Here is a 25,793-nt window from a genome sequence, read left to right as displayed (position 1 = left end):
ATTAAAAGCATCTGTTTTAATATTTTGCAATTTTTATATAAATGGTATTTATTATTTACATTTATGTTATATACGAAAAATATTACCGTGTGTGATTTCGTACTTTACAGTACTTAATGATATATTTTACACGAAGAAGAAATACATAGTTATGTTTTAACTGTCGTATACATGTGAAAATGCAAAATATATGAATATTTTTTGAAAACGAATATAAAGGAAGTGTAAATGTTTATTTGTCAATACCGCGTATTCCAACTGAATTGGAACTTCATAACTATGTAATATTGATTATATTTTTTAAAAGTAAATTATAATAAATTATTAGCAGTATTAGAATAACGTAACTGATAATTATTATTTTATAGTATTCTATAGCTCCGATATTTCGGATAAGAAATCGTCGTCATATAATAAATCACTTAACAAAGCCATATTTATGTTTAATTCACCACCAAATTCGTCGTCTATGTATAAATCTTCGATGCTATTGTCTGGAACATCCTGTAACAATATAAGTAAAGTAAATATTTGTCATTTAATGCTTGTTGAAAACATAATAGCTTTTAATATCTGCTTTATTGCATTTTTATATGGATATTTCTTTTTATTTATATTATTAAGGAATTACAAAATAATTAATTGCGTAAATGCTTAAAGCATATGTAGTATATATATAGCGTACTACAGCTTTTATCGAATAAATAGCTTACCCTTCTGCGTATAGGTAATTTCCCTAAGGCCGAGTTGTTAGCTGTTCTAAATTGGCTCAATGTTGCTGGTAAAGAACGCCGCCTTGATAAATTAGTGTTACGACACGTTTTGCAGTTTCTGTATTTCGTAGTATCGTTCATAAACGTAAAATCAAGATTTTTCATAACAGACTTCTGTTCATTTTCCCTAATTTCTATCTTAGTTTCGACATCGCTTTCCTGAACGGAAATTTCAGACATTTGTGCAGTTTCGGAGGCTTTGGCGTTTTCTTTAATATCAGTTACTTTATTGTCTAAAGATTCAGCCTTTTTTTCTTTTGATATTGTATCAATGTACGAAGCGTTGAATTCACTTGACATTTCAGCAATCGAATCGCAAACAAAATTTCTGCTACTCGTTGTGTCGTATGAATTGCCGTAGTTTTCAAGATTGGTAAGGCTAATGCTATTATTATTACTAGACTCGCTTTGCGTTTCATTGCTAATCATCGAGTTATTTACATTAGACTTATCGAACAAAAATGATTTGTCTTTTGTCGTTGACCGTTCAATAGTCCTAATTTCCTCGTCGTCGCTGTTATTTTGTAAATCGTACAGATTTTTGAAAACATCCTTCTTGGCTTGATTATCATCCAAAGTTGCTTCAAAGTCTTGACAAGAGTATTTAAATGTAGGAGACGGACACGAATCGTTACTATTTGGAGTAACAGAGCGCACAATTTTTGTAGCTCGGTCCAAAGCATCTTTTAAAACTCGCAAGGGTTCGTTCTGAAGACTAGTGACCGACGTTGAATTCTTTATATTTTCGTATACTTGGTCAGATCCTTCCAGGCTGGTTTCTGTTTTAGTGACTAATCGTTTTATCATAAAGATTAATTGTTACACTAAAGATAAGAAAATGTTATAAATTTTAGAACATTATAATATAATAATAACTTTTCAAAACTACTTAAACAGGAATAGTATTGTTTCAGCCTGAGACAAGAAGATTAGAAAAATATTTTATTTTTACTAGATTAATTTATTACCTTCCGAGTCTTTGTTTATGACGTAAGTAATATTGTCGATAGAAACCGATTCTGTTGATTTTCCTGTTTGATTTTTAGTCGTAGCTTCAATAGTATCGCTATCGTCTATCTGTTCTGCAAGGTAGCGTGGCTGTAATTATATAAAGTATATAATCGTAAAGATTTCTAGGATTTTCAAAAACAAAATAATATAAATTCTTACAGATTCATCGGTATCCATTTTTCTCATTTTAGATAAGCAAATTAACTTCTCCTTTCTCCATAAAGAAGATTCGAAGAAGGTTTGTGGATTGGAATTCAATACTTGTGGTTGTATTATTGCATCCTTAACGCCATCAGGAGTATGTAAATAAGGAATCTGTAGCATGTATTAGAATATAATGAGATTCAATGTTACTTGTCGAAGAACGATCTAGTAGAGCCCAGAGTATCTTAAATTAATTTTAAAGAAAATTGTACCTTATGATATTGTTGAAACGTTGGCTTCAAGTAACTCGGATCATACTGATTAGAAGATTTACTGTATTTTGGTTCTAAGCTAGTTTTGTGGCTAGCTGGCTTATGTGGTTCGTAATCCTTGCTTTTTACTTTAGTGAGCATATTATTGGCCGGATCTGATTTAAAATGATTAAAAAATTACATAAAGTAGTGTTGTAACAATTGAAATATATTATTTATTTAAATATCTTATTAGCATTATATTTGTAACTTTATATCTTTTAAAAATTAATAAATAATAATGGGAATATATATATATATATATATGCACATATTCATATTCATATATAAAATATTCCCAATGTTTTGATTCGTCTTTTTAATTTATCTAGTTGCAGGAAGAAATTATAGCTCTTTTACCATTGTATCTATCAGACTCCGAATGATTTCGAAACATTTTTCAAATAATACAAATAAAAAATGTATACGTACTTATATTTGGAGATGTATGTGAGGACTCGCTGCCGTAGAAGAAATGTTCCCTTTTATTTGCCAATATTTCTTTCAGTTGTTTTAAGTTGGTTCTTGCGTCTTTGTAGGATTCATCGTCCGAAGATTCTAACACCGGCGAGGAATAAACCGATGTTGTCTTAGACTCCGTCGCTTCCTGCGGTGCTTTGACTTTTCTATAAGTATTGTTCCACGGTTGCGAAATTTCTTGTGCATTAAATTCTTCACTCCGAATATCTATCACTTCTACGTTAGAAGTCAGATGGTTAATCTTCTTATAATTATTTTGTAAATTGTTAAAAATGTTCGTGTTTTTCTCTATATCGTTTCTAGTATTGCCTTTAACATCGTCAGCAAAGAAATTTATTTCTTCGATATCAGCTGTTACTTTTTGATTTGCATTTTGCTTGAACATTGACTTTCTCGAATACGAATGTTGCCTCGACGAAGGGTCTGGACTTATCGCTGAATGAGATAACTGTTTGGTTGAAACGCTTTTCGTCAGTTTCGAACCCTTATTTCTCGACATGGGAGATTTTTTTATTGGCAAGGCATAAATATTTTCAGCCTTGTTATTATTGTTCACGCATTGGTCGACATAAACTGGTTCTTCACGTTCGTATTGCGTCTAAAATTGATGATACATGTTCGATACAAATTCGTGGCATCTACAAAGATCTTAGAGTTTTTAAAAGTGAAAACTGTACAGAAATAAAATTCCTCTATCGTATCTATTGAAATTTAATGTAAAAATGTACCAAATTAGATCGATATTATATCATTTTTCAAATTACCTAATAACAAATTTCATTGATACTGTATTTCTGAATTAAATAAGATGTCGCGAGATTTAATATTTTAAAACACGTTCGTCGCCGCGTCGCACATATCTACGCGCCGGGTATACTTCCGTGGGGGCCCCGTCATCAAACGATGGTGACGCTCTTCTTGTTCCAGTTAATTAATTAAATATACGATATTATATATAGGATATACAACATAAAAATATTAAAAACACATTATACCATACTTTTTATTAATTTATATTCTGGATAATATATTACATTATCCTATATCGTATGGTATTCGTTAAAACATTCCAAACACATTTGGGCTGATTTTGGCCACTTCGAAAAATAGTTAGACTCCGTTATCGCTACTCTCCTCACTTTCAAATATATTCTCACGCTGTTTACCGAACATTTTGACGATGAAAAAATCACCGATGTACGTCTCACAAGTATGCTTCTTCTCGACTAAACGAAAGATCCGAGATATCTGCCATGAGATCCCTCGGAATACTCTAGCTGGATAGTTTATCGCTTTCTCCATTTCATAAATAAATAATCTTTTCTTTACAACGAATCGAAGGGGATAAACAACGAATCGAAGGCGATAAACGACGAATTCCTGCTTGTCGCTCTATTTACGTTCTGCGTACCGGCGATCGGATTTGGGCCCCGCAGGAAACTTAGCCGAATCACGCTGGGCGACGAACGTGTTTTAATAATGTTTAAATCTAAACTTCTTTTTTTACAGAAACGTACCTCCAATCTCTGGAGAAATCTACGCATTCTATCCATATCCAATGTCCTTTTATTAACATCTAATTGTAGTCCAGCGTCTAGCAAATTATGCAACAACGGTGGAAAATCATATACATCCATTATAACACCACGTTTCCAATGCAAGTACTGTCTTTCCACGTCTGCTTTGTTATGTCCACTCCATGGTACACGTTCTATTTATTAATGAAAAATCAATATTTTCTTATCAAGCAATTCATAATTTTACGCATACGGATATTTATTAATGTACGATACAAGGACTAAAATTAGTCGTTGCAGAGGAAAGCTTTCGGAGGATTATTTTTTTTTTTTTTTTTGCTTTTATACAAAAAACGAAGGATATACAAATTTCAGACGATATATATCTAAAGAATCGAATTTTAATTTTTAGAATATGAAGAACAAATAACGACACAGAAAGCATTAAACTGAACTGCAGAGTGTTTCCGTACGGGTGGTACAATCGGACATAGATGGATTCCTTATGAAAAAAATAAAACGAAAATATACACTTGCAGTTTCGTTCTTGAGAAAATTAAGTTTGAAAATTCTTCGCGTACGCAGCCATTTGCCACGCTCTTAACGTAATCGATTGCACTACACAGATCGCACCAGTAGATCTTAATTAATCCAATCTAACGTAAAATTACGATATAAATATTAATTATAAATGCAAGAGACACGAATATGGTTGCTGCTATTTCACTTATAATTAAAAAGCAAGCGTGCATCATACGCTCCTATGTTATCCTGCTTATTATAAATAAATATTTTGAAATAATTGAAATATTTGTGAAACTTCGTTTATCGCGTCTAATAAACGCAGTGCCACGAAAATCGCACCGTTCGTTTAAAACTATTGAAAACTCAGTGAACGTGATTTCGTTTCCTTATTCGTTCTAAACCTGTTTCACTTTTATATTGAGTTGTTGGTGGCGTTTCTCGTTGAAAAGTTAATCTCCTAATCGTTCAGATCCAGGCGAAGAAATCGTATGATGCGTATGAAATTCTTCGAATACACAAAACTCATTTCGCATTGTTATACCAATTGAACGTATTATTAAAAAAAAAAAAAAAAAATAGTGGAAGAAGGATCGACGATTCGATCCATCCGATTTGATTGGACACTTACTTGTACACATTTCCCAAATCAATAAAGCCAGTCCGTATACATCGCTCTGTTTATGTGGTTCGTAACTGTGAAAAAGTTCTGGCGCTTGCCAACGAAAAATCTCGTTTCTTAAACGTTCCTCGTATTCTCTCTCTGGTCTTGGCTATAGCAAAATTAAAAAAATACAATCTTGTCAAAAGAAAGTTAATAAAAGTGCTTCTCAATGGCACTTGCATATATATATATATATATAGATTGTGTATTCGAGAAGGTAGATGTTATATTCGTAAAAAAAAAAAAAGAACACTGGCGTATATTATATAAGATATCTTTATACGGTTCCAAAATATTTCGTGACTCGTTAAAGTCTATCGATTGTTCTTTATTTCGTATTACTAACTAAAACTTTTATATATCTGTATTACGTTTAAAGTTCTATTAAGATACCTTTCATTTCGTAAAGCGTCTTTACATTGCAACATTAGGCGTTGCTGTAAAATATATCCGTGGGAAGTGAGCGCGAATCGAGACGGAAGATCGTGCAAAATTCACAGAATTTATTCAAACCTTCGCGAGTATGTTAGAGCTACTTGATTCACACATACGCACACGCACATTCTAGTATAATTCTCTCGGTAAAAATATCTGCAACACTGATTTCAGGCATAATACCTAAAGTACATAGTACGTAAATGGTAAAATCACGTTTTCTAACACTTTACCACAGAGAAGTATCCATATATATATGTATATGCGAAAACGTAAGTTGCTAATTAAGTGGAGTTTTTTAAATATCCAGGAATTCAACGATGAAATATTTTGGAAATATAGACATAGGCTCTTAGTTGAAAAATTAAGGAGATATATTAAGTGTTTTGTTTATGTTGAAACACAAACACAGATGAGAAAAACAGTATAAGAATTTAGATTGAGTCATGTGTTCAAAAATAATGTACACGACAGATTCAGCTATCCTCTACCTATGATTAGCGTAAATTTCCATGTTTCATCCGCTGAACGTAATTAAGAGTGTTACGGTACAGTGACTTTATTCAAAAATGAACATTTGGTGAGAAGCGATGCCGACAATTTCCTGCTACGAAATACTGTTGGGTGCGTCAATGAAAAAACGGATATGACGTTATACTTAATGTCAGCTGTGTGTAGTTCACGAAATGATAATTAGGGGATTTCGCAAATGTCGGAAGAATTTTTTTTTTTTTTCAATTGATCGAGATTTTGTAAGTATAAAGTAAAAATCGGGTACAAAAGAGCATGTAATATTAGTTAAAAGATATTAAATATCATTATACGACACATGTATCGCATTATAAAATAAATCACATATATTATAATTTAATGGATATGAGATCTAATCAGCGCTTAATCCTTCCAATGAAATAGCCGAAATCTCGCTAGTATACTTATGCAACGTGTGAATTATTATATTTCTCATCGATTCTCGATCTATCGCGTCATAATCAGTTCGTTAACTTCCAATAGTGAAACCAACTTTCAACACACCACTTTTTACCTTTATTGTTCTTTGCGACTAGGTTCTTTCTTTCGTTAATAACCTGACGATTCACGCAGAAAAGAATAATTGCTGCTGGCTCTGTGAAAGTCAATTCACATTGTGCGAAGAGGTAACGCATCGATATTTGTTCACAAATATTTTGCATGAATTAATTCCCGAGGATTTATAAAAAAAGAAAAAAGAACTGTTAAGTAGTCACACCTTGTAAAAACCAGTCTGCACGATAGTTCGACACGTATGGATTATTTTCAATTAATTTCGTCCGATGACAAACGAGTAATTCGCCGTATCGTTATTTTTCCATGACAATCAATGTCTTCATTGTCCGCGAAAGAATGTGCAGCGCAAAGATTTATCGAAATGCTTTGATGCAACCTGGTTTAACAATTTATCACGAACGTGCTATTTCGTTTGCATAAAGTTCGCTTATGAGATGCACGCTGATAGGTAAATTATTATCCTTTGACAATAAACATGAAACAGTTACTTTGTGTACTTGAATACCAATTGAGAAAGAGCCAAGTGTTCGGAAAGAAAAATCGATCGACTAAGGTTTTTGTTGACTACGATTACATCAACGAGCGTTGTAAGCGGCTAGAGACTTCGCGTTTTACATTTGTAAATCGTAGGGAATAGCGATTTTGAAACAATGCTTGGTTTCCGATTTTACATTATTCTATTCTTAGATTTTAGTTCATGAGAAAGGATCGTCGAAGAATGGCAAATAATATTCGTCGAAATAATGTAATAGAAAATAAATATAGATCTTAAATTTTACGATTCTATTTGAGGTGTTAAGCATTAGTAATATTAAGGAGACGTTTTCTGGAGGATTATTTACGCGCTAGTCAGCCACTAACGCTTTTTTAGCTCGCATTACAGAAATGTTAGAAACATAAGTTATATCGATCTCGTTAAACGTCACTGACGAGATATTTATTAGTACATCCAATCCTCTTATAACACGGTACTCTGAAATACGGTTCCGATATAACATGGAACGAACGAGCCACGGTTATAAAAATATCGACTAAGTAATTAATAGCAAAGTAATTAATCAGCGTATGTCATAAACCACCGTAAAAAGATGAATATGTTCACTTACATTGTCGATATGCATGGCCAGTTCCCATCCACCTAGTTTCACGACACCATTAGAAGCCAAATAGACGCAATGCGAGTTGATGGCACTGTGCACGTATCCGCGCATGTGAGAATGTCTTAAAGCATCGGACAGTCTTCCTCCGCATTTCGCAATGCCTTGTATGGATATTCGTTCACCCTGATCGTGCATGTAATGATAAAGGGTACAATCGACGGATTCGAAAATAGAGACTAGACCATGATCGTCTGTGAAGGTAGTGGCCATTAACAATAGCACGTTAGGGTGTCGAATCTCCCTAAACAGAAACATAAATATTACAAAAGCGAAAGTGAAAAGATAATGCTTATGTATCGTTTCCATTTGTCTCGTTTGATATTATTCACAAAAATTACTCTATTAAAATTATTTTTCTTTCTTAAACTGTCAATTGTGAAGATCGTAAAACGTATAACACGTATAAACTGCTTTATGTAAATTCATATTTTTGAGAATAAAATGAAAGAGACGATTATCGATAAAAGTCAATCGTTTATATAGAGTATCGGTCGGTACGTACGAAAGCACATCTAAATCCGCTTTCACAGCATCTTTGCATTCCGGATGCGAATGCCTCTTCAGTGAAACTCGTGTATTTTGCCATTCTGCAAAAATCAATTCCAGATATCTATCTTCCGTGCCCGCTATCCATCCAATTTCAAAAATCTCAGGAGCTAATATATGCGGTACACCTGGTACGATCGATTTCGATTCTCGTAAGTTCCGTTCATTGTCGGATTTATTGTTATTATTTTTTGCCAAAATATCTGCCCTTTTCTTGTCGGGACTACAAGGTGCTTCGATGTCCACGTCGTCGGAGATTCGTCTTCTATCTATGAAAGCTTGAAGAGCATTACGATAAGATTCGCTAAAAACAGAAGTAAAAATATTATAAGCAACATTTAGAGTAGTGTATTCGAAAAAGAAATGTTGTATTCCGTAATTGTATTTATTAATAATCTATAAATTATAAACACGTTAAAATATATCTGCATATTTCAATAAGAACGACTACAATAACAACAATTAATTCGAGTCACAAATTAATACTACGAAATTATTACTATAATATTAGACAAAAAGACAAATAAATTATATAAGTGAAATATTATATAACAAAGTATTCAATATCTACGGACAGTTTAAGAGACATTGCTTTTTAATTAATAAAATCAAGTTACTTGACTTTCTCTACGATTTAAATATTTATTTATATTTTTAACCTACATTACATCACAATATTACACAAAATATTACAATAGTATTAACACCTTACTTACACTAGCTAAGTTGAGAACCCTTTCACAAATGTAACTGTTTCGAGACAATACGAAAAATTCGTACGAACGATAATGATAAAATAAAAGACAGACAATGTTTCTAAAGGATAGTAACAATAACATCGTGTGACATCAAAGTGTAACCGATATACCACTTAAATATACAAAGTTTGAGCGATAATGATAATGCTCGGAGACTAGAAAATACTACAAACTTCCAAGAAATTAAATATGGCACGATGTCGATTAGAAGAACCACGGTGGATGCTGTCAGTTTGAATTCTCTTTACAATATACACGATAAAATAGGTTAAGACGTTTATTGCTTTCGCGCGGAAAATGTAGCACTTACCTGACAGTCTGTCTGCGATTATATTTCGATCCTTGATGGCTTTTCATTCTGTCTGTCATTTTTTAAATCAAAGCAATCAAATTCTGTTTTATATTTAATAGTTATGTATCCTTCAAACTAAATTCGTGGTGGCACTAGTGTTGTTAACGTATATACTGGATCGAATTATCGATCGTATATCGATAAAAACATTCTAAGATGCGCTATTAGTCATCACCGAATATCTCGTATTGCGATTGGTACGTTGCAATTTTGAATTCGAGCAGTCTTTTTATTTCGTGATGCGAGCTAGTACAACACTTTAAAAATTATACCGCATTTTTTAAAAAGCGAACGATATTGATTTTAATCAAACGACGTTCGAATAAAATGAATTATAACGTGATTCTGAACCACGCAGTAGTGGTTTGGTGAAAATTTGGAAGTCCTAAGCAGTAAACAGCATCAATACGGTCTATAGTCGTCGGATAACTACAATCGCTAAACGATTTTCCACGGTAGGTGTGGTGATAATGATCGCTATTTTCTCGTGTTCAGTGAGGTTTAACATATCGCAACTAGTCGGAACCTGACCTAACATTGAACTTTCAAGAAGAAAAATACGAGTACTGTATACCTTTGGATATATTATACCATACATCGCAGCAACATATGTCAGTGAGTACTTCTATCCTATCGAATGTGAAACTTTTGCAAGTGTCACATGTTCGTAGTCTTAGATCGTGTAATGCATGTGTCACATGTTCGTATTATCTGCGAATAAATGTACAATACCAAAAAGATACGATGTCTGTCCACTATCGTTTTTTTTAAATAATTCAATGTATTAAAAGTAAAGATCTTTTAGGAAGGCATCAAATGGCGGACTGAAAATCATAGTAGTGTAAGTCAGTTCAGCGCTATTGTTTATAAATCGAGCTGTTTCATCTTCATTTTTATAAAAACGTTCGATCCCTCACCCTATACACACGCGCATACACATATATTTTAAAAATTAAAGAATCACGTTGCAATATAGAATGAAATTATAACCTAGTTAATTATCAAATCGAACGACTAATTCTTTTAACGATTGTAAAATAACTAATGTTCTTGAAATTTTGACTTACATCGTTATAATTTTCAGCCAGCCAAATATGATATAAAACTTACTTATTGAGGCCGTTCTGCTTTTGAGCTAAATTCCAGCCGTTTCGATCTCTTTGTATGGTATCTCTGAAAAAATATATACACTCGTGTCATTGAATTGGCAGTGTGTATCAATGGAAAAGAATTAGAAACCAAGTTCAGCACGTCAAATTCGTTCGATCGATCAGTAATGAAAAAATCGTTATCTCTGGATATAAGAAAATTTCCGTAAGAATTGAACTACATTGTATATATCAAATTAGAAATATTATTAGCAAATACCGTAACATTTTTAAATGAATCATGAGATGAAATCAGAGATATTAAAATAAATTGTATATCTTAAATTGGCAATATCATAGGTGATATCAATTACATTTTAAAGACATTATTAATAATATTAAAACTAAAACTCGTTCCTCAGAGGGAAGATAAGTGATAGACCCGTCAATTTTATTCTGTTACGATTCAAAGAGCTAGAGAGGTTAGTGGAACGATTCGAATGGGAAAAAGCCGAAGCATTGCGGAAAGTAAATAGTTTACATCTGTTTTTTGCCCGCGAAATTCCAGACTCCACGAACTTGTACTTTCTCTGATTCCTTTTTCATGGATCGTAGAACAACGACACTGCCGACACGATTATGTATTTCGTTTCTTACTTTGTACTCTTTTCTGCGCTTCTTCCTTCTTTCCGGTTTACATATCGTTAGCGATGTATTCGTTAACAGAGCGAAAAACCGAATGACAACATAAAACGAATGTTTCGCGATCTAATAAATATAGAATTTGGCCTTTTAAATCGAATAATTTTTATCAGGTAAGTTTAGCAAATTTTATTACTAAAATTCGATTAGGCTATCTTGAAAATTCTCACAGCTTTGAACTATTCGCTACATTAAGCCACTATATATGCATACATAGTGAGCCATCGTTAGGGTTAATCAGGCATACGTATATCGAGGATCACGATTCACGTTGTATGCCAATTTTCTACTAACGCCAAGCGTGTGTTTACGTTAAATATCTCGCAATCTCTATATACATTTTTGGCTTGGTTTCAAATTTTATCAATACAATCACGATAGCCGTGCGCTAATGGAAAAAGTTTCATTGATAAAAATTTTCTCTGTTAATTAATCAAATGTTTTTACGAGCCATTGTACTTGTGACATTAAATCCAGATATAAGAAATATCATAGAAATTTTGAAGACGACTCCAATAGTTATTATTTAAAATTATTATTATTTAAAGTTATTTGGTCACAAGATTGCGTAGCTAGGAAAGTAGACGTACTCGCAATTGACGAGATCAAGCGTAAACGGTAATTTCTTCAATTGAATTTAAGTATTAAACAGGATTTCGTTAAGAAATCCCTGCAACCAATTGCTGGAACGATTAATTAAACTCTGCGTAATGGTTACATCGAGTGGTTAAAATTGACCCTATTAGTGGTGAACTTATTCTTCTGTAAATGGTGTTGATAATTATTACGTTGCCTCTACGTTTCATTTGATTGAAATCAACTCGTTAGATTTTTTATAAATAGTACGTATATTACAATATCTATATACTTTGATTATTATAGACGATTTAATTGATCGATCAATTTCATGAATCGTTTTAGTTGCGATCGATCTTAAACGAGAGACTAATTGAACGACCGATAAAATCGGAAAGTGAGTAGCGATAACTTAACGAACTTTATCGATACTAACGTCCATAAAGTTTTTTCATGGTTTTATCGATGAGTACAAGTCGAAGCATAATTAAGACTCTCTAATTTACACTCTAAGGTAGCCGAAACACTTTATCTTGTGGTTCGTACAAGGACTTACATATGGATATCGCTCTTCTTTGAAATTCAATACGAATCGTAACAACGTGCACAATTTACAGAGTAGCAATTTTTACGTCTATTTCTATGCCGGTGAAATCAGGAACGCCGGATGAAGATAGGTAAGATACAGACGTAACGATAATGCAATCTGATAAACTGTAATCTACTAACTAGCGAGAACGTTAGCAAAAGTAGTACGCTTCCGTGATTCACTTCGTTTGAATATACTCGCTTAATTAAAGCTAAATACTAGCGACTGTTTATTAAGAACGATATCAAATCATTGAACGTTACGATAGTTTAATGATTATTTAATTTGATAATAATTTTCGTTAGAAATAGATATCGAGGAGTAAATGAAGAGACGAGCAAAATTTATAATTAAGTTGCGGATTTTTATGCAAATTCGTATTTTTATATAACTCGAGAAATTGAACCTGGGTAAAGATTCGTTGTTAATTTTGGTAAAGATCGTTTCACGCTCCAGGTATTCTAACAAAGAATTTACTTTTTCTGAGATATTTACACGATTATATCGATAAATTTATCGTGATATTATTTACGATATATTAAATCAAAATTATTCAAAGATATAAAAGCGAATAAGCGTCGTAAAGTAAGCGATAAATATAGCTGTATTTTTCTGCAAATTATCGAAAGATATGTGCTCGATACATATTTTGTCTATGTGGTGCAGATTAATCGTGACAGAATAAGGAAATTAAATACAAATACTGCACATCCTATGACCGCATTTCACGTATCTTCGGCTAATAAACTAGGTGACGAGTTGTGTTCATTTTTTTTTTTTTTTAATTATAACTAGTTCGTCGACAATCTGAAATAAATATTTTGACTTGAAAATTTGTACGTTATAAGAAAATTATTTGTGTAATATGCTGCAAAATTTCATTTTGTGAAATTTTACTTTTATAGCAAGTGTATCGGTACTTGATAGTTTGAAATCTCAAAGACCATCAGTCATGTATCATGGCAGTAAAACGAAATTTTTAGACGTCAGAATCGTTAGCTAGTGTGCAAACGTTGTTAAATAACGTTTCATTTTAATTAAAGTTTATCGATTATATGAAAATACTCAAACTTTGATATACATAAATTCTTATTTGTACTCTTGTCAAATTCGATAAATATTCATTATCAGACTGATTGCACAACCGACGATTACTAACATTAAACGTAACGTTCAAACAGATACGAAAACGAATATCAGTCGCTTCCAATCTGCAATTTCTTATTAAATATCAACGTATATTATGCAATCGTTATCGCTCATTAAAAAAAAAAAAAAAGAACTGCGATGATATGATTTCTTAAAATAATTTAACACGATCAGCGAAGAAACAGGACGTAACGTTTTAGCTTGCGCTTTAAATTAATACTACCGATGTCTATGTACTCCTCGTCCGTATGACGACATAACTATTAACAGAGAAAGCATATGGTATATTAGTATGCTTAATAAACCCTTATTGTGTCTCGCTGGTGCAGCGAGAACTGACCTGCCGCTATTCTCAGATCCGCATCGTCACAGTTTCATTAGCAGCAATTATGTAATGTGAATATGTGAAATAAGATGATTCGCGAATTTGTCACAAGACAAACGCTAATACGAACGCTAACACCAACTTCTAACACAGTGTAACGCGAATACTGCATAATAATAATAATAATATTACAAATATTTTACTATATATTTCTACAGTATATTTTACAGTAGCAATGAAATTTACTGTTTCGAAAATCGAGTAATCCTACTGAAAAGAGGAAATTTTATCTCTTACAATTGATAACGAGTAAAATCGAAGAGTTTAATTTCAAGTTCGAAGGTGAATCTAACTTTCGCGAATAAAATATAACAGTTTATCGCGAATATAATAATTATATCATTTTACGATAGAATTTATCATTGTTAGACATCCTCAGTTTCAGTCAAACGTTGTAAAAAAAAAATGTAATTATCATTCTAATTTCTCCAGACGTACGATATCCAGTATTATCTTCTACCGTTTCTCTCAATTTTATTTCCGTAACATTCCGTTAGCTTTAAACAAATTGGCCACTTTTACATCTGTCTATCGAACGATACAACGTAATTGGTCGAAATCTTTCGTATTCTCTTTCGTATTCTCGCTTAGAATATTCGACGAATAAAGTACATAGAAAAACGAAGATATAGATATGTAAAATCATAGAAAAACGAAGATATAGATACGATTTTACGTAGAAAACACTTGGTACCTGTAAGCGTACGATCATTTAGTTAGGAGCATAATGGAGGTCGTTATATCGTAGCAAAGCTACGTCGATTCTAAGGTAACGGTTTACCTGTGCTCACCTCCAAACCACACAAAAGGCCCCGTTCTTTTTGAGCGTAATTAACCCGTATCTTCGATACGCTTGAAACTTTTCGGGACATTTTCATAAAGCAGAAAGCAAACGGTATTACGGAGAAACTCGTCCGGCTATCTATTTTTGTCTATCGTTGTCTATCGTTTGATCGAACTATTTATTCGCTAGCATTATGTAGCATCTATCTCGTATTTTATGTTTCATGACACGATCGTTTGATCGTTGTCTTTCATCCACATCGAATCTTCCTATCGCTGTCGTGCGTAAGATGCTGAAGCAAGTTTTTAGATTAACGAATATATTTATGGAACAGAATGCTTTATCAATTTTTTTGAAACTTTGTCATAAATACGATAGAATAATATATTCGTAATTAAAAACGTTTGCAGCGTTGTCGAAATTTTAATTTCACGAAAATAGTCTATGTTGTCCCGAATCTGAATATCGTAGGTTGTTGATCTTACAGGATGTTAATTTCGTGGACCACTAACTCCATTGAATTTCAGTAGTACGGAACAGCGGTTTAACGGAATTTTTATTTAAAAAAATACTAAGGATTCTAATTTCTCAGAGTCGTATTCGTGAGTCTATTGTGTATATGTAGATACGTATTTTTAGATGTAATTAAAATATATTTGTATCGATCTATTGGAAAATTAAGCAACGAGTTATATAAATTTATATATGAATTTTACGATAATTCTAACTTCATAACATATAATGCTAAAAGTTCCTTAAATTAACGTCGATACTAATAACATTAATATCAGAGATATTTCGTTTTAAACGGAAAATTCTCTTTCGAAGAGTATCGACGTTAAAGGAATTTCAACTTCACAGAACATTAGTTCCATGGGATTTTATAGAGTAATGGTCTTCACGGATATTCCAAGTGCATAGTGTTTGATTTTAAACGCGCACTATATCAGATGATATTTCAATTTCAAAGGACATCAACCACGAGGAATTTCAATATTGCTAACTGTTCATAAAACATCGCGAAACCTTGCGAGATACAATAGTCCTTGTGAAACACATTTTCTCTCGAGTAAAATTTCGATTCTAAACAATAGTCGAGTAAAGTTAAGAAGCAGAAAATTATTTCAGCCGTATAGAACTTTGTGAAACGATATCCATCTTAAAGAATCGACTTGGCTCTACTAAATATCACGGACAACTCATCTCAAATGAAACTTTTTTTACTAACTTTGAACGACTTCACACACTCGCGAACAGCGCAGAATCTTCGACAGCGCGGAGCAAACTGCGGAAACATTCCACTTGAGCATTAAGAGTAGACAAAACTCGCACGAAATCGAACACAAACTATAAATTCGATGAATAACCACGGTAACGTTCACGGTTGTGTGCGCCAATGATGTAACTAATACAGCAGCTCGTCATTTCGCCGTGAATTATCCGAATGTTTTGGAGCAGGGGAACCGGTTGCAGCGACGTCTATGATAAAGCATAATTCTCTCGTTGACGAGCTGTGTTATAGGCGAAGGTTACCATGTTCGTGTCGCCTGTTGATAAATGGCATCGGCGCCAAAAACTCAGAGAAAAAGTGTTAGCGTGCGACATGCGTAACGTGTCGTTGAGATCGCTAGAAATGCCAGTGCGAAACGCTTGACTTTTACCTGACTTGGACAAAACGTACGTTGAGGTTCTGCTCAAAGTCTGAAACGTTTGGGATACGAGGAATGTTAAGAAAGAAAGTACGATATTAAGTTTCCAAACGAAACGAGGGACATTCTTAAAGCTAGACAACGATAATGACACGGCGAATGTAACAAAAATTGACGACATCGAAGATATTTTTATATCGAGATATTTAGAAAAGGAAAGTTAGATCGAACAAAGAATATAGTTCAACGTAATTTCAAGGTAATAAAAGATTCGTACAATCTAAAGACAGAAAGAGGTACGTGAAAAGATATCGGATTAAAGTTAAATTTTGCTTTTTGTTATTTTTAATGCCATCATTCTATTTGAAATATAAAATAATCACTGAAAGAAGAGACGAGCGTTCTTTTTATTAACTGCACCGGATACCGAAGGTTCCGTCATATTTTCATCAAGTACGTATTGTTTCGTGATCGAATTCCAACGTAGATTCAATAATTCACGCTTTTTTAGAAGATTATTTTTGCGCTTTATCTCTTCTAGAAAATAATATAAAATAAGTAAAAAATACAAAATTGGATCGAGTATTTTTAGTTGAATATATAATAGGTACGTGTTTCTTGTTTCACACATGTTACACACGTTTTGCTCTTATATCTGTATTTTTAAATGAAATTAATGTTCTTATCGGTTTTACGTTATAGCAATAAATTATGGTAAATTACGTAGATATTAATATTTCCTCTAATGGGTTTCGTAATAACCGTAGCGTTCTAATTACTCTAATGCTCTGCTGTACAAGCTGTGACGCGAAAAAGAAAAAAGAAAAGCTAGTAAAGCGAATTCCATATTTCCAATGCTTTTTTCCGCACATATCCTGGAAACTCGATCACTCGTGAAACGTTTGGGAATTAACGCGAAGCTATTCCGCTGGAATTTATTTTTATCGAAAGTTTCCATTGCAAGGATTCCTTGTGAAAGTACTGACATTTGTATAGTTAATTGGATCTACTTAACATTCAATTACACGATGTTAATTTCAACCTAACGATAAATAGCTCTTTCTATTATTACTTTCATATGCAAAAATCGTTTGGTTCACAGAACCATTTCTTCTTTCGTGTTTTTCCTCGGGAAAATATCTTCATAGATATGTAATAAAGATGCAAATTCATTCCATCTACTTACTCCTACTTCTCTGTGTTAGTTAAAAGTTACTTGTGCAAATTTTTAACGATCTAATATCAGGTATCGATAATTATTCACATATCGATTATCTTCTTTAACGCTAGATTTATCAGAGCGATTACTTTTTTGAATATTATCTATAGACCTATAATTTTTTTTTGCATTTTTGAGATTCGAATGATTTTTCGTCCAAGCACATTCTACGCGAACAAAGGATCGTTTTCTTCTCAATACGTACGTTCTCACTCGTCCTCCGTTTTGATTTCTTTCTTACAAACTTTACGATTCGTTTTATCAACGTTAAATTAAATTCAATCAAACCTGACCCAAACTTAGCGTCGAATATGAACGTTTAATTATCGATTACGACACGCAGAAAATATAAAATATTTCTTCCAAACGAAATTTAAACGTTTCTTCGTTCGGTGCCTTATCCATCGAGGAACTGTTCTATCGAATTAATTTCACTGACTCGGCGTTACGTAAAAGCGGACAATTTTCTCCAAATATAGGTTGAGACACAGAACAATCGTAATAAGTGTCACACGTGTGATATATTTAGTAACCGTAATTATCGTATTCATTGTTGTAACGCAGTGAAAGAAGTGACTGTTCGTTTGTCACTGCGCGCCGCGTCGGTTCAAACAATGTGGTCTCACTTTGTTGAACACAGTTTCCTGTGGCAGATTTGCTCGATATGACAGTAACAGTGAGAACTTGCAGCAAAAAACGTTACCGTTGGATTTCCTACTAGCCATTCTTATCTTCCTATTCTCCTTTTTATTACCCAACTTTTGGACAATTTCAAAAATAGCGAAAATCCAAGGGATACCGAAGCAATTCTTTCGTCGAGGAAATATTTTCTACAATTTTTAAATTACATCTGTTGCACGATGTTGTAGAACGATAAAGTGTTCATAAACATAAATTGTTGGCTCTTTTTAACTTTAAACTAGTATCATTGGTTTGTATTGCGATTTACATGGATTTAGATTAAATTCTTTAATTCTACAGTGCTTTGTGTTTATCTTTACTTTATATTTTACGCGGTAAAGATCGTTAGCGATCACACGTAAGGTATAGAATACAAATTAAAATTAAATACTCTACAGTTGAATGACTTGAATTAAATTTCATTGAAATTATTATGGCAACCTATGATCGCAACAATAGCAGTTCGCCAGTTGTCAACTTACCAAAAATATTTGACGATTCGATATTTACTTATGTACATGTTCTCTTGCAATGATTTCGTACGTTCCACCGAAACCGACCGTATCACATTGTTTGTCACTTCACGTAAAACGCGCAAAATTCATTCGTCCATTCGCTCGTACGGAAGGAAGAAATAGTCGCGCAATAGAATTCGGTCATTGGATAAGCGTCTAAGAAATACGTAATGACGAAACAATACGCTATTATCGAGTAGCAACTAGACAGTCTACTGCGTCATAAAATTTGTTTTCATTTTGAAGGTTGACTTTGTTTTCCTCGATGTCGTACAACGTATATTCGCCAACGAATTACGATTTTCGAACAAATATTGCTTATGACTTGCAAGAAGTATTATCAATAATCATATGTTATAACATTATTACTATAGTATAGGAATACACATATAGAATAATATAGTACAGTTTTATTAAAGTTTCAAAGATTTGAATTCCTTGAATCAGAATAATTTTGTTAAAGAACAAGACTTTTTATACGTACGTAATGGACGTAAAGGTACGTATCTCGTAAAATAATGCACGTGCTGCAATTTAAATGAATATAGATAAATTAAATTAAAATAAATAATTATCGAATGGACGAGTCTTAATTAAAGGGCATGTCGTGTATAATAAAAAATTGCAAAATGATACAATTACTGTATGTGTCTGAACAGAAAAGAAAAGTTTTATGTACGTGTTTGTGCTACAAAATTGTTGCTTTTATAGTAAATGAGCGTCACAGGAGGTCGTAGCACTCATTGATTGTAACAAAAGTTGCACAGTAATTACCTTCGAAACTCTTTAAAACGAGTCTTTGTAAACATACAAAACTGCGTCGTGCTAACAACTGTCACATTAACAATCCGACTGTTAACAGCTTTATATGCTATTCTATACCTTAAATAAACGCGAATTTACATCGTTTCTTTAAACAATTACACGTACGCGAATTTATTTTTACTAAAAGGGAGGACCGACATGGTTTTCTCTATTTTTTAATTAATTCGAGAATTTTTCAAACAAAATAGACCCCCGATTATTATCAGAACACTAATATTAACAGAAAATTTGGACGTAGTCTCTTGTAAGAATAATAATTAATAAATTTAATATATTAATATTTATAAAACAAAATATATAATTTTATTCATAAGACAATCGATAAAATAATTTTAATAATATCTTGTAATTTACTTTTAACTATTTGGAAAAAAATTTTATAAACAAGATTAGACTATCCGAAAAATGTCATTATTCGGAAAGCACGTATTAAGATCAGTTTGATCAGTATCTGTTTTGACGATCGGTATTTGATTTAGAAAAAGTATGTTCCTGCAACAAATGATCGTAGAACGTCTCTAGTCTACTTATTACTCCAATTGATATTCGACATAGGTCTAGTCTACTTAATATTCTAATTAATATTCGACACTTTAATGTCGGAGCGTCTTATGAAAGTCAAAAATATGTTCGTACATGCATCATGAATGTCTCTAAAATACTGTGTTCTAAACTGGAAGCGTACGATACTAAATCTTTCGTCACATCATTCAGGAAAAATACGACTATGTATATGTGATCGTGACGTTTATAAATCTTTTAAGCGTTTGTGTGCAATAATTCTATCTCTGGTTTATTACGGTTTAAGGAACCTTATCGGGCCAACAGTTTACCACGCGATTACGTTAGGAGAAAAAGATCAAACAGCTGTTGGATCAGATTGTTCGACGATATAGACTTTTTGCAGCGACGCTGGTTGCGACACAATTTTGGAAATGTTGCAATAAATAAGTCGCGATTTCTTCGTTCTATCTTTCGTTTCGTTGTATAATAATCTTTGCGTTTGTCGAGTAGGAAAAGCAAGAAATTAACGCTTTAATAATTTTACGTTAAACGTAAAACAGCGTTTAAATTATAATATCGTTTAAAGAAAAATAAATCTGTATACTAGGAAATTATTTTACTCGTTGTAATAAGGAATCTCGTTATTATTATCACTTTTCTTCCTTCGAAATAACTTTTCATTGACGTTAATCAAGTTTTTCAGCTCACGAGTTTGTTACTAGTTAATTACTTTTTTCTGTTTTGTGGGAAATATTACTTCCTCTTCACGCTTCGAGCAAGGTGTACTAAAGTGGTTAAAATAAAATCACGCATAAAATAATGCCTGCAGTGCAATGTTTTGATCATTAAATATCGTTAAAAAAAGAGTTATACGACTAAATTCTTATGCTCGAGTAATTAATAAAATAAGATCGAATTATATCGTAATGGTAATAGTTTCTATTACATAAAATTGCAAATGTCACGAATATAAAACTATCCCGAGTGTGTAAGCAATATCTTCTACCCGTATTGCTATTCTTAATAAACAAAGTGTACAGTATATAGAATATGATTTTAATTTATTAAATATCTTCATCCTTGCCGTTCGAATAATTTATCTCGTCGATATAATTTCCAATCTTTCGAGAGTTTTAAATTTCCTGAAAGTCTGTGACCTTTAATCGGTAAATACACTAACAGTTGAAATTGTATTGCGCCGAACGTTTCGAAGAATCATTTTCCTTAAGCCTTATTTTTTTATCTTTTCTGTTTAACTGTTTTCAGTCGTGTCACCTTTATTTCAAATTTATGACAACTACGCGAAATACGATATTTAAAAGTAGTGTTATTTATACACGTAACAACGTATCAATACGTTTTCGCCTTGACAAGGAGCGCAAAATACTCAGCGTTGTGTTTTACTTAAACAATATGTACAGTTACATTACTAGTATGACATTATAAAACTATTAATGACGATGTAATTATAGAAGTACATGTACAAAACGTTCTTCGTTATATTTCATTGCTTCTTTACGAAATAAGTAGGACTATAGTATCATCCAGTGTAATAATTAAGAAATCACCGATAATTAAGTAATCGATGGAAATTCGAGAAGAGCAGTTAAATATTTGCAGAGTATAAGGAAGTTTCCAACGTTAAAATATACAGGAAACTCGATTGGCAAGTAGTGTAACAGATAATTTCGTATGTGACTAATTGACAATAAAATAAAAAAGAAAAAAAAAATAATGTTACTATACGCTGTCAATAAATACGAAGGTTTGACAAAAAAAACAGTACAAAGGCTACATGCGACGAGACTCGATCTTTCTAAAATGTTTATCACAAGTTCATTGTAAAAGTTTGTTAGAAAGTAGCCAACAAACAATAAACGTTTCTAATCTAGTAGCATTCTAATTAACATCACCGCTATGAACAATTTCAAAGGTAAAGCTGACGTAAAAATATACAATTTGCATACTCGATTACCAATAGCCTCGAAACTATGTACTACATGTTTATATGTTTCACTTATCACATTATCTACAGTCTATTACACACGTAATATTTTTAATTGTTTATTACTAGATCGCTTCATACAGATCAAAATACACAATAAGCAAGAACAAGTGACGAGAAAAAATGAAAATGCAAAAGTATAAAAATAAAAAAAAAGAAAAAAAAAAGACTTACTTTCTCAGCCACTTGAACATTCCCATCATGCCCATTGCGCACGTGGCGCATCGGTAGACCGTATGCAGATTAGTTTCGATGAGATGACAGGTGTACACCACAACGTCAAATATCACTGTGTACACGAAATTGGAGCGCGACGCGCACGAATCGAGCAGATTCGCTTGCTTTTCGCAACTGACGACGGATTGACCGGCGCTTGCGCTCGTACTCGTGCTCGCGTCGTAGCGACACTCGCTTCTCACACTTCTGACAACGCGACTGTCCGCCTGTTTTCCGTTCTCTGTGAATCTTAGTCCTGCAACTACCACCCACCGATCCCCACTACCGATATCTTGCCACGATTTTCCGTATCCTTGCGTATCCTTGCTTCGTAGACTCGAACAACTACGTACGTACACAGGAAATTGTATTTTATTTCTTTAGACACGTCGATAGTACACTTTCGCGATTATATTTTATTATATTCTGATCATTCTTAGACGGAGTTTGCAAATTTTTCATGTCAGAACCGACAGTCTCGTAGGGAATAGGATGCGTCCATACGTAAAATAGAGAGATCGTTCGGCGGATTTTATCCGATTCTAAAACTTTCCAATTTTAACACCGAGGATTATACCGGAGTCTTGAATCTCCGATTTTTTATTTCTGGAATTAATGAAAGATGCGAAAGTCTGGCAAAACTAATGTCGGGTTTATCAACGTTTTTTTTTTTTTTTTGTTGAGAATGTGAAACGTTTATAAGTAGATTGATATAGGATATACATATACAAGATTTTACTATTTTATAATATAATTAATTAGAACAGATACAAGAATATAATACTGTAAATGAATATGTTTTGACTGTGCAGAGGTTTCTTTGCTTTCTATACTCGCTACATTCAGAAGTTACAAGTTAGTGGATATTTTTTTTTCGCTCAAGATCGTTGTTTCGATCGATCGTGAATTTTAATTCAAACAGAAAATAAGCGATAGAGTATTAGAAACGATACGTTAATCGAGAGTGAAGACCGAGAGAAATCGTACTTTGCATTTTTCTAAGGTATCAACAAATTATATTTGTATGAATATAAATATACGAATGTCGATAGCATCGAATTGGTACCTGTTCGCATATTGTCATCGTTGAAATTAATAGCGCATTTATATTACGTAGATGAAAATGTAAACAACGGTCTTCCATATTTAAAATATCATTAGGATAATAAACTTACCCACACCATACATTGATCATTTTTGTAATTCGATTGTCCAGCTTGAAATAAGTATATTGTAATAAATTATATTTTGTGTAATTAAAGTTTAAAGTTGCCCAACCGGTTGTCACGAGTTCGTGAAACAATGGTTTCGTGTCACAAGAGAATGTCACCACAAAGTTTCACATCTATTTAAGTTCTTCGTTGATCGTCATAATTGAAGCAACTGTTAAAAATATCTAGTGCTAAATTTCAAAATTTCCCGACTAATTTTACGTGTATGGAGATCTCAATATCAATACTCTGCACAGAGAGTATGTAGTGTCGTGTCAAACGACCCAACTTCCGAAACGAGACTCAATGATAAACACTGACGTAGGTATGCGCGTTCAAATTTGACAACAACTTTTGTCTTTAGCAGACATACGTACAAGTGTTTTTAGTCCGTCGATAGTTTCTGTTTAGAACTTGCTAGTTTTTGTTATTATACATATCTGTACCGGTGATTACAAAAGTAGTCGTAGAATCAGTCGAGAATAGAAAAGAAGAAAATTAGTTTATCATTTATTTTACGTTGCGTACATTTTACATCGGAATAATCTGGATTCAAAGTAGTAGAAATTGAACCGTTGGATCGAGTTGATTGTTACGCCATTAAACAGGATTCAATTCGTGCGTCACGCGCAAAACTGTAAATACCGATTATCAGCAACATTTATATTCGTTGACGCGTTTTGGATTCTCTTAATAAAACTGTATATTTTGCATAATGTAAAGCAACGAGATGGTTATTTATTAAGACAGTCCTGTTATCGTATAAAATGTTTAAAATTTAAAATGATCAGCTTAGTATAAGAGTTCTTTCGCGAGCTTGGTTTCAATCTTGGTCGTTTAGATTTAATTAATTGAATTTTCTCGCGATCTATCTGTAAACTAAACAAATATTTTCCATGTAAATAATTCGAAAATAAACGCTTGCCGTAGAATTTTTAGCCGAATCGTATTTTATTTAAAATTGTACGTTAAAAAATTTGCGAAAGATTCGATAGCGTTTTATCCTATAAATCACGATATAGACTACGTAATATGCAACAGGTTCCTATCTTTAAAGTTCTTTGTTATCTTGCGATATGGTAATGGTATATCGCGAATGGAAATTTCTGTCAATCGTTTAAGTGTTTTTACATATTAACAAATCTAAATCTGTTCTATGAAACTTATGAATACACGTCATTTCGTTCGATAAAGATATAAGTTCAAAGGGAACAATTTAATTCATTTGCAGAAATTTAAGATACGTTTATGTTTCTAAAGGATATGCTTAAAAGACATTTTAATTTCGATTTTACGAAGGAAATACAGGAAGAGATGCAAAATGCTACTTGCGTTTATGCTTATCTATGGGATTTCATTAATTCGACGACTCGAGTTGTAAGCCAGGACGTTTAAACGCGTTTGAGAATTGCATTCCTAGACGATGCTTGTTGCTTCGAAACTAGGAAGCCTTTTGCGGAATCATTGTCCACGATGAAGTTCGTTTGATGTGAAGCCGTAGGGAACGAGTAATCATGTGCCTCTTTTCGCTGGCTCAATTCACGAGACGAGCAGACGGCAATCAGTGTGATGAGTGATAACAATAACAATTACTACGTGTAGTCTGTGGTAAAAAGAGAGAAACTGGGCCATTGACGGTGCACGTGGGTGGAATGGCATTTTATAACGTAGAAACGAAAGTGCAGCTTATTTGTTGCTATTTAAGCTATGAATTTTATAGATTGAATTGTAAGAAATAGGAGAGAGAGGGGGGGAAGAGTTTTTTGATCGTTATATTTTGAAGAAACTGTTATCAAGTAGTGTAGTTGAAACAAAATTTTTTTAACATTAATTACTGAGAGTTACAAAAGTTTGCAAAAATATAATATAGCACATTAAGAAAATAAGTGATGGTTGTTTACTATAATTATTTATACCATATATTCTGCTTTGTTATACACAAAAAGATGGTAATACTGATTTCAATCAATTTAGC

The 25,793-nt window shown here is 32.8% G+C and overlaps 1 protein-coding gene across 5 annotated transcripts; it reads right to left on the bottom strand.

The window, feature by feature from the left end:
- Positions 1 to 82: 82 nt before the first annotated feature.
- Positions 83 to 24,109, bottom strand: LOC139995865 (uncharacterized). 5 transcript variants are annotated; one of them, XM_072019769.1, is made up of 13 exons: positions 10,831 to 10,899; positions 10,295 to 10,431; positions 9,679 to 9,730; positions 8,567 to 8,914; positions 8,011 to 8,305; positions 5,390 to 5,531; positions 4,237 to 4,430; positions 2,672 to 3,317; positions 2,201 to 2,355; positions 1,944 to 2,099; positions 1,742 to 1,871; positions 714 to 1,564; positions 83 to 504 (listed from the first exon to the last, which is right to left on the bottom strand). In XM_072019769.1, exons 3-13 carry the CDS (start codon positions 9,723 to 9,725, stop codon positions 373 to 375), a joined length of 3,096 nt encoding a protein of 1,031 aa, XP_071875870.1. In that variant the 5' UTR covers positions 9,726 to 9,730; positions 10,295 to 10,431; positions 10,831 to 10,899; the 3' UTR covers positions 83 to 372. The 5 variants fall into 5 exon arrangements, with proteins under 5 accessions (XP_071875870.1, XP_071875868.1, XP_071875867.1 ...); XM_072019767.1 differs by lacking the exons at positions 9,679 to 9,730; positions 10,295 to 10,431 and adding an exon at positions 23,783 to 24,109 and having other exon boundaries at positions 10,831 to 10,893; XM_072019766.1 differs by lacking the exons at positions 9,679 to 9,730; positions 10,295 to 10,431 and adding an exon at positions 22,566 to 22,736 and having other exon boundaries at positions 10,831 to 10,893.
- Between the last annotated feature and the right edge of the window lie 1,684 nt (positions 24,110 to 25,793).

Source organism: Bombus fervidus, chromosome 16 (assembly GCF_041682495.2).
Source record: "Bombus fervidus isolate BK054 chromosome 16, iyBomFerv1, whole genome shotgun sequence".
NCBI classification, from domain to species: domain Eukaryota; kingdom Metazoa; phylum Arthropoda; class Insecta; order Hymenoptera; family Apidae; genus Bombus; species Bombus fervidus.
Note: the sequence above shows the minus strand (reverse complement) of the source record. Positions and strands in the feature narration are given on the sequence as shown.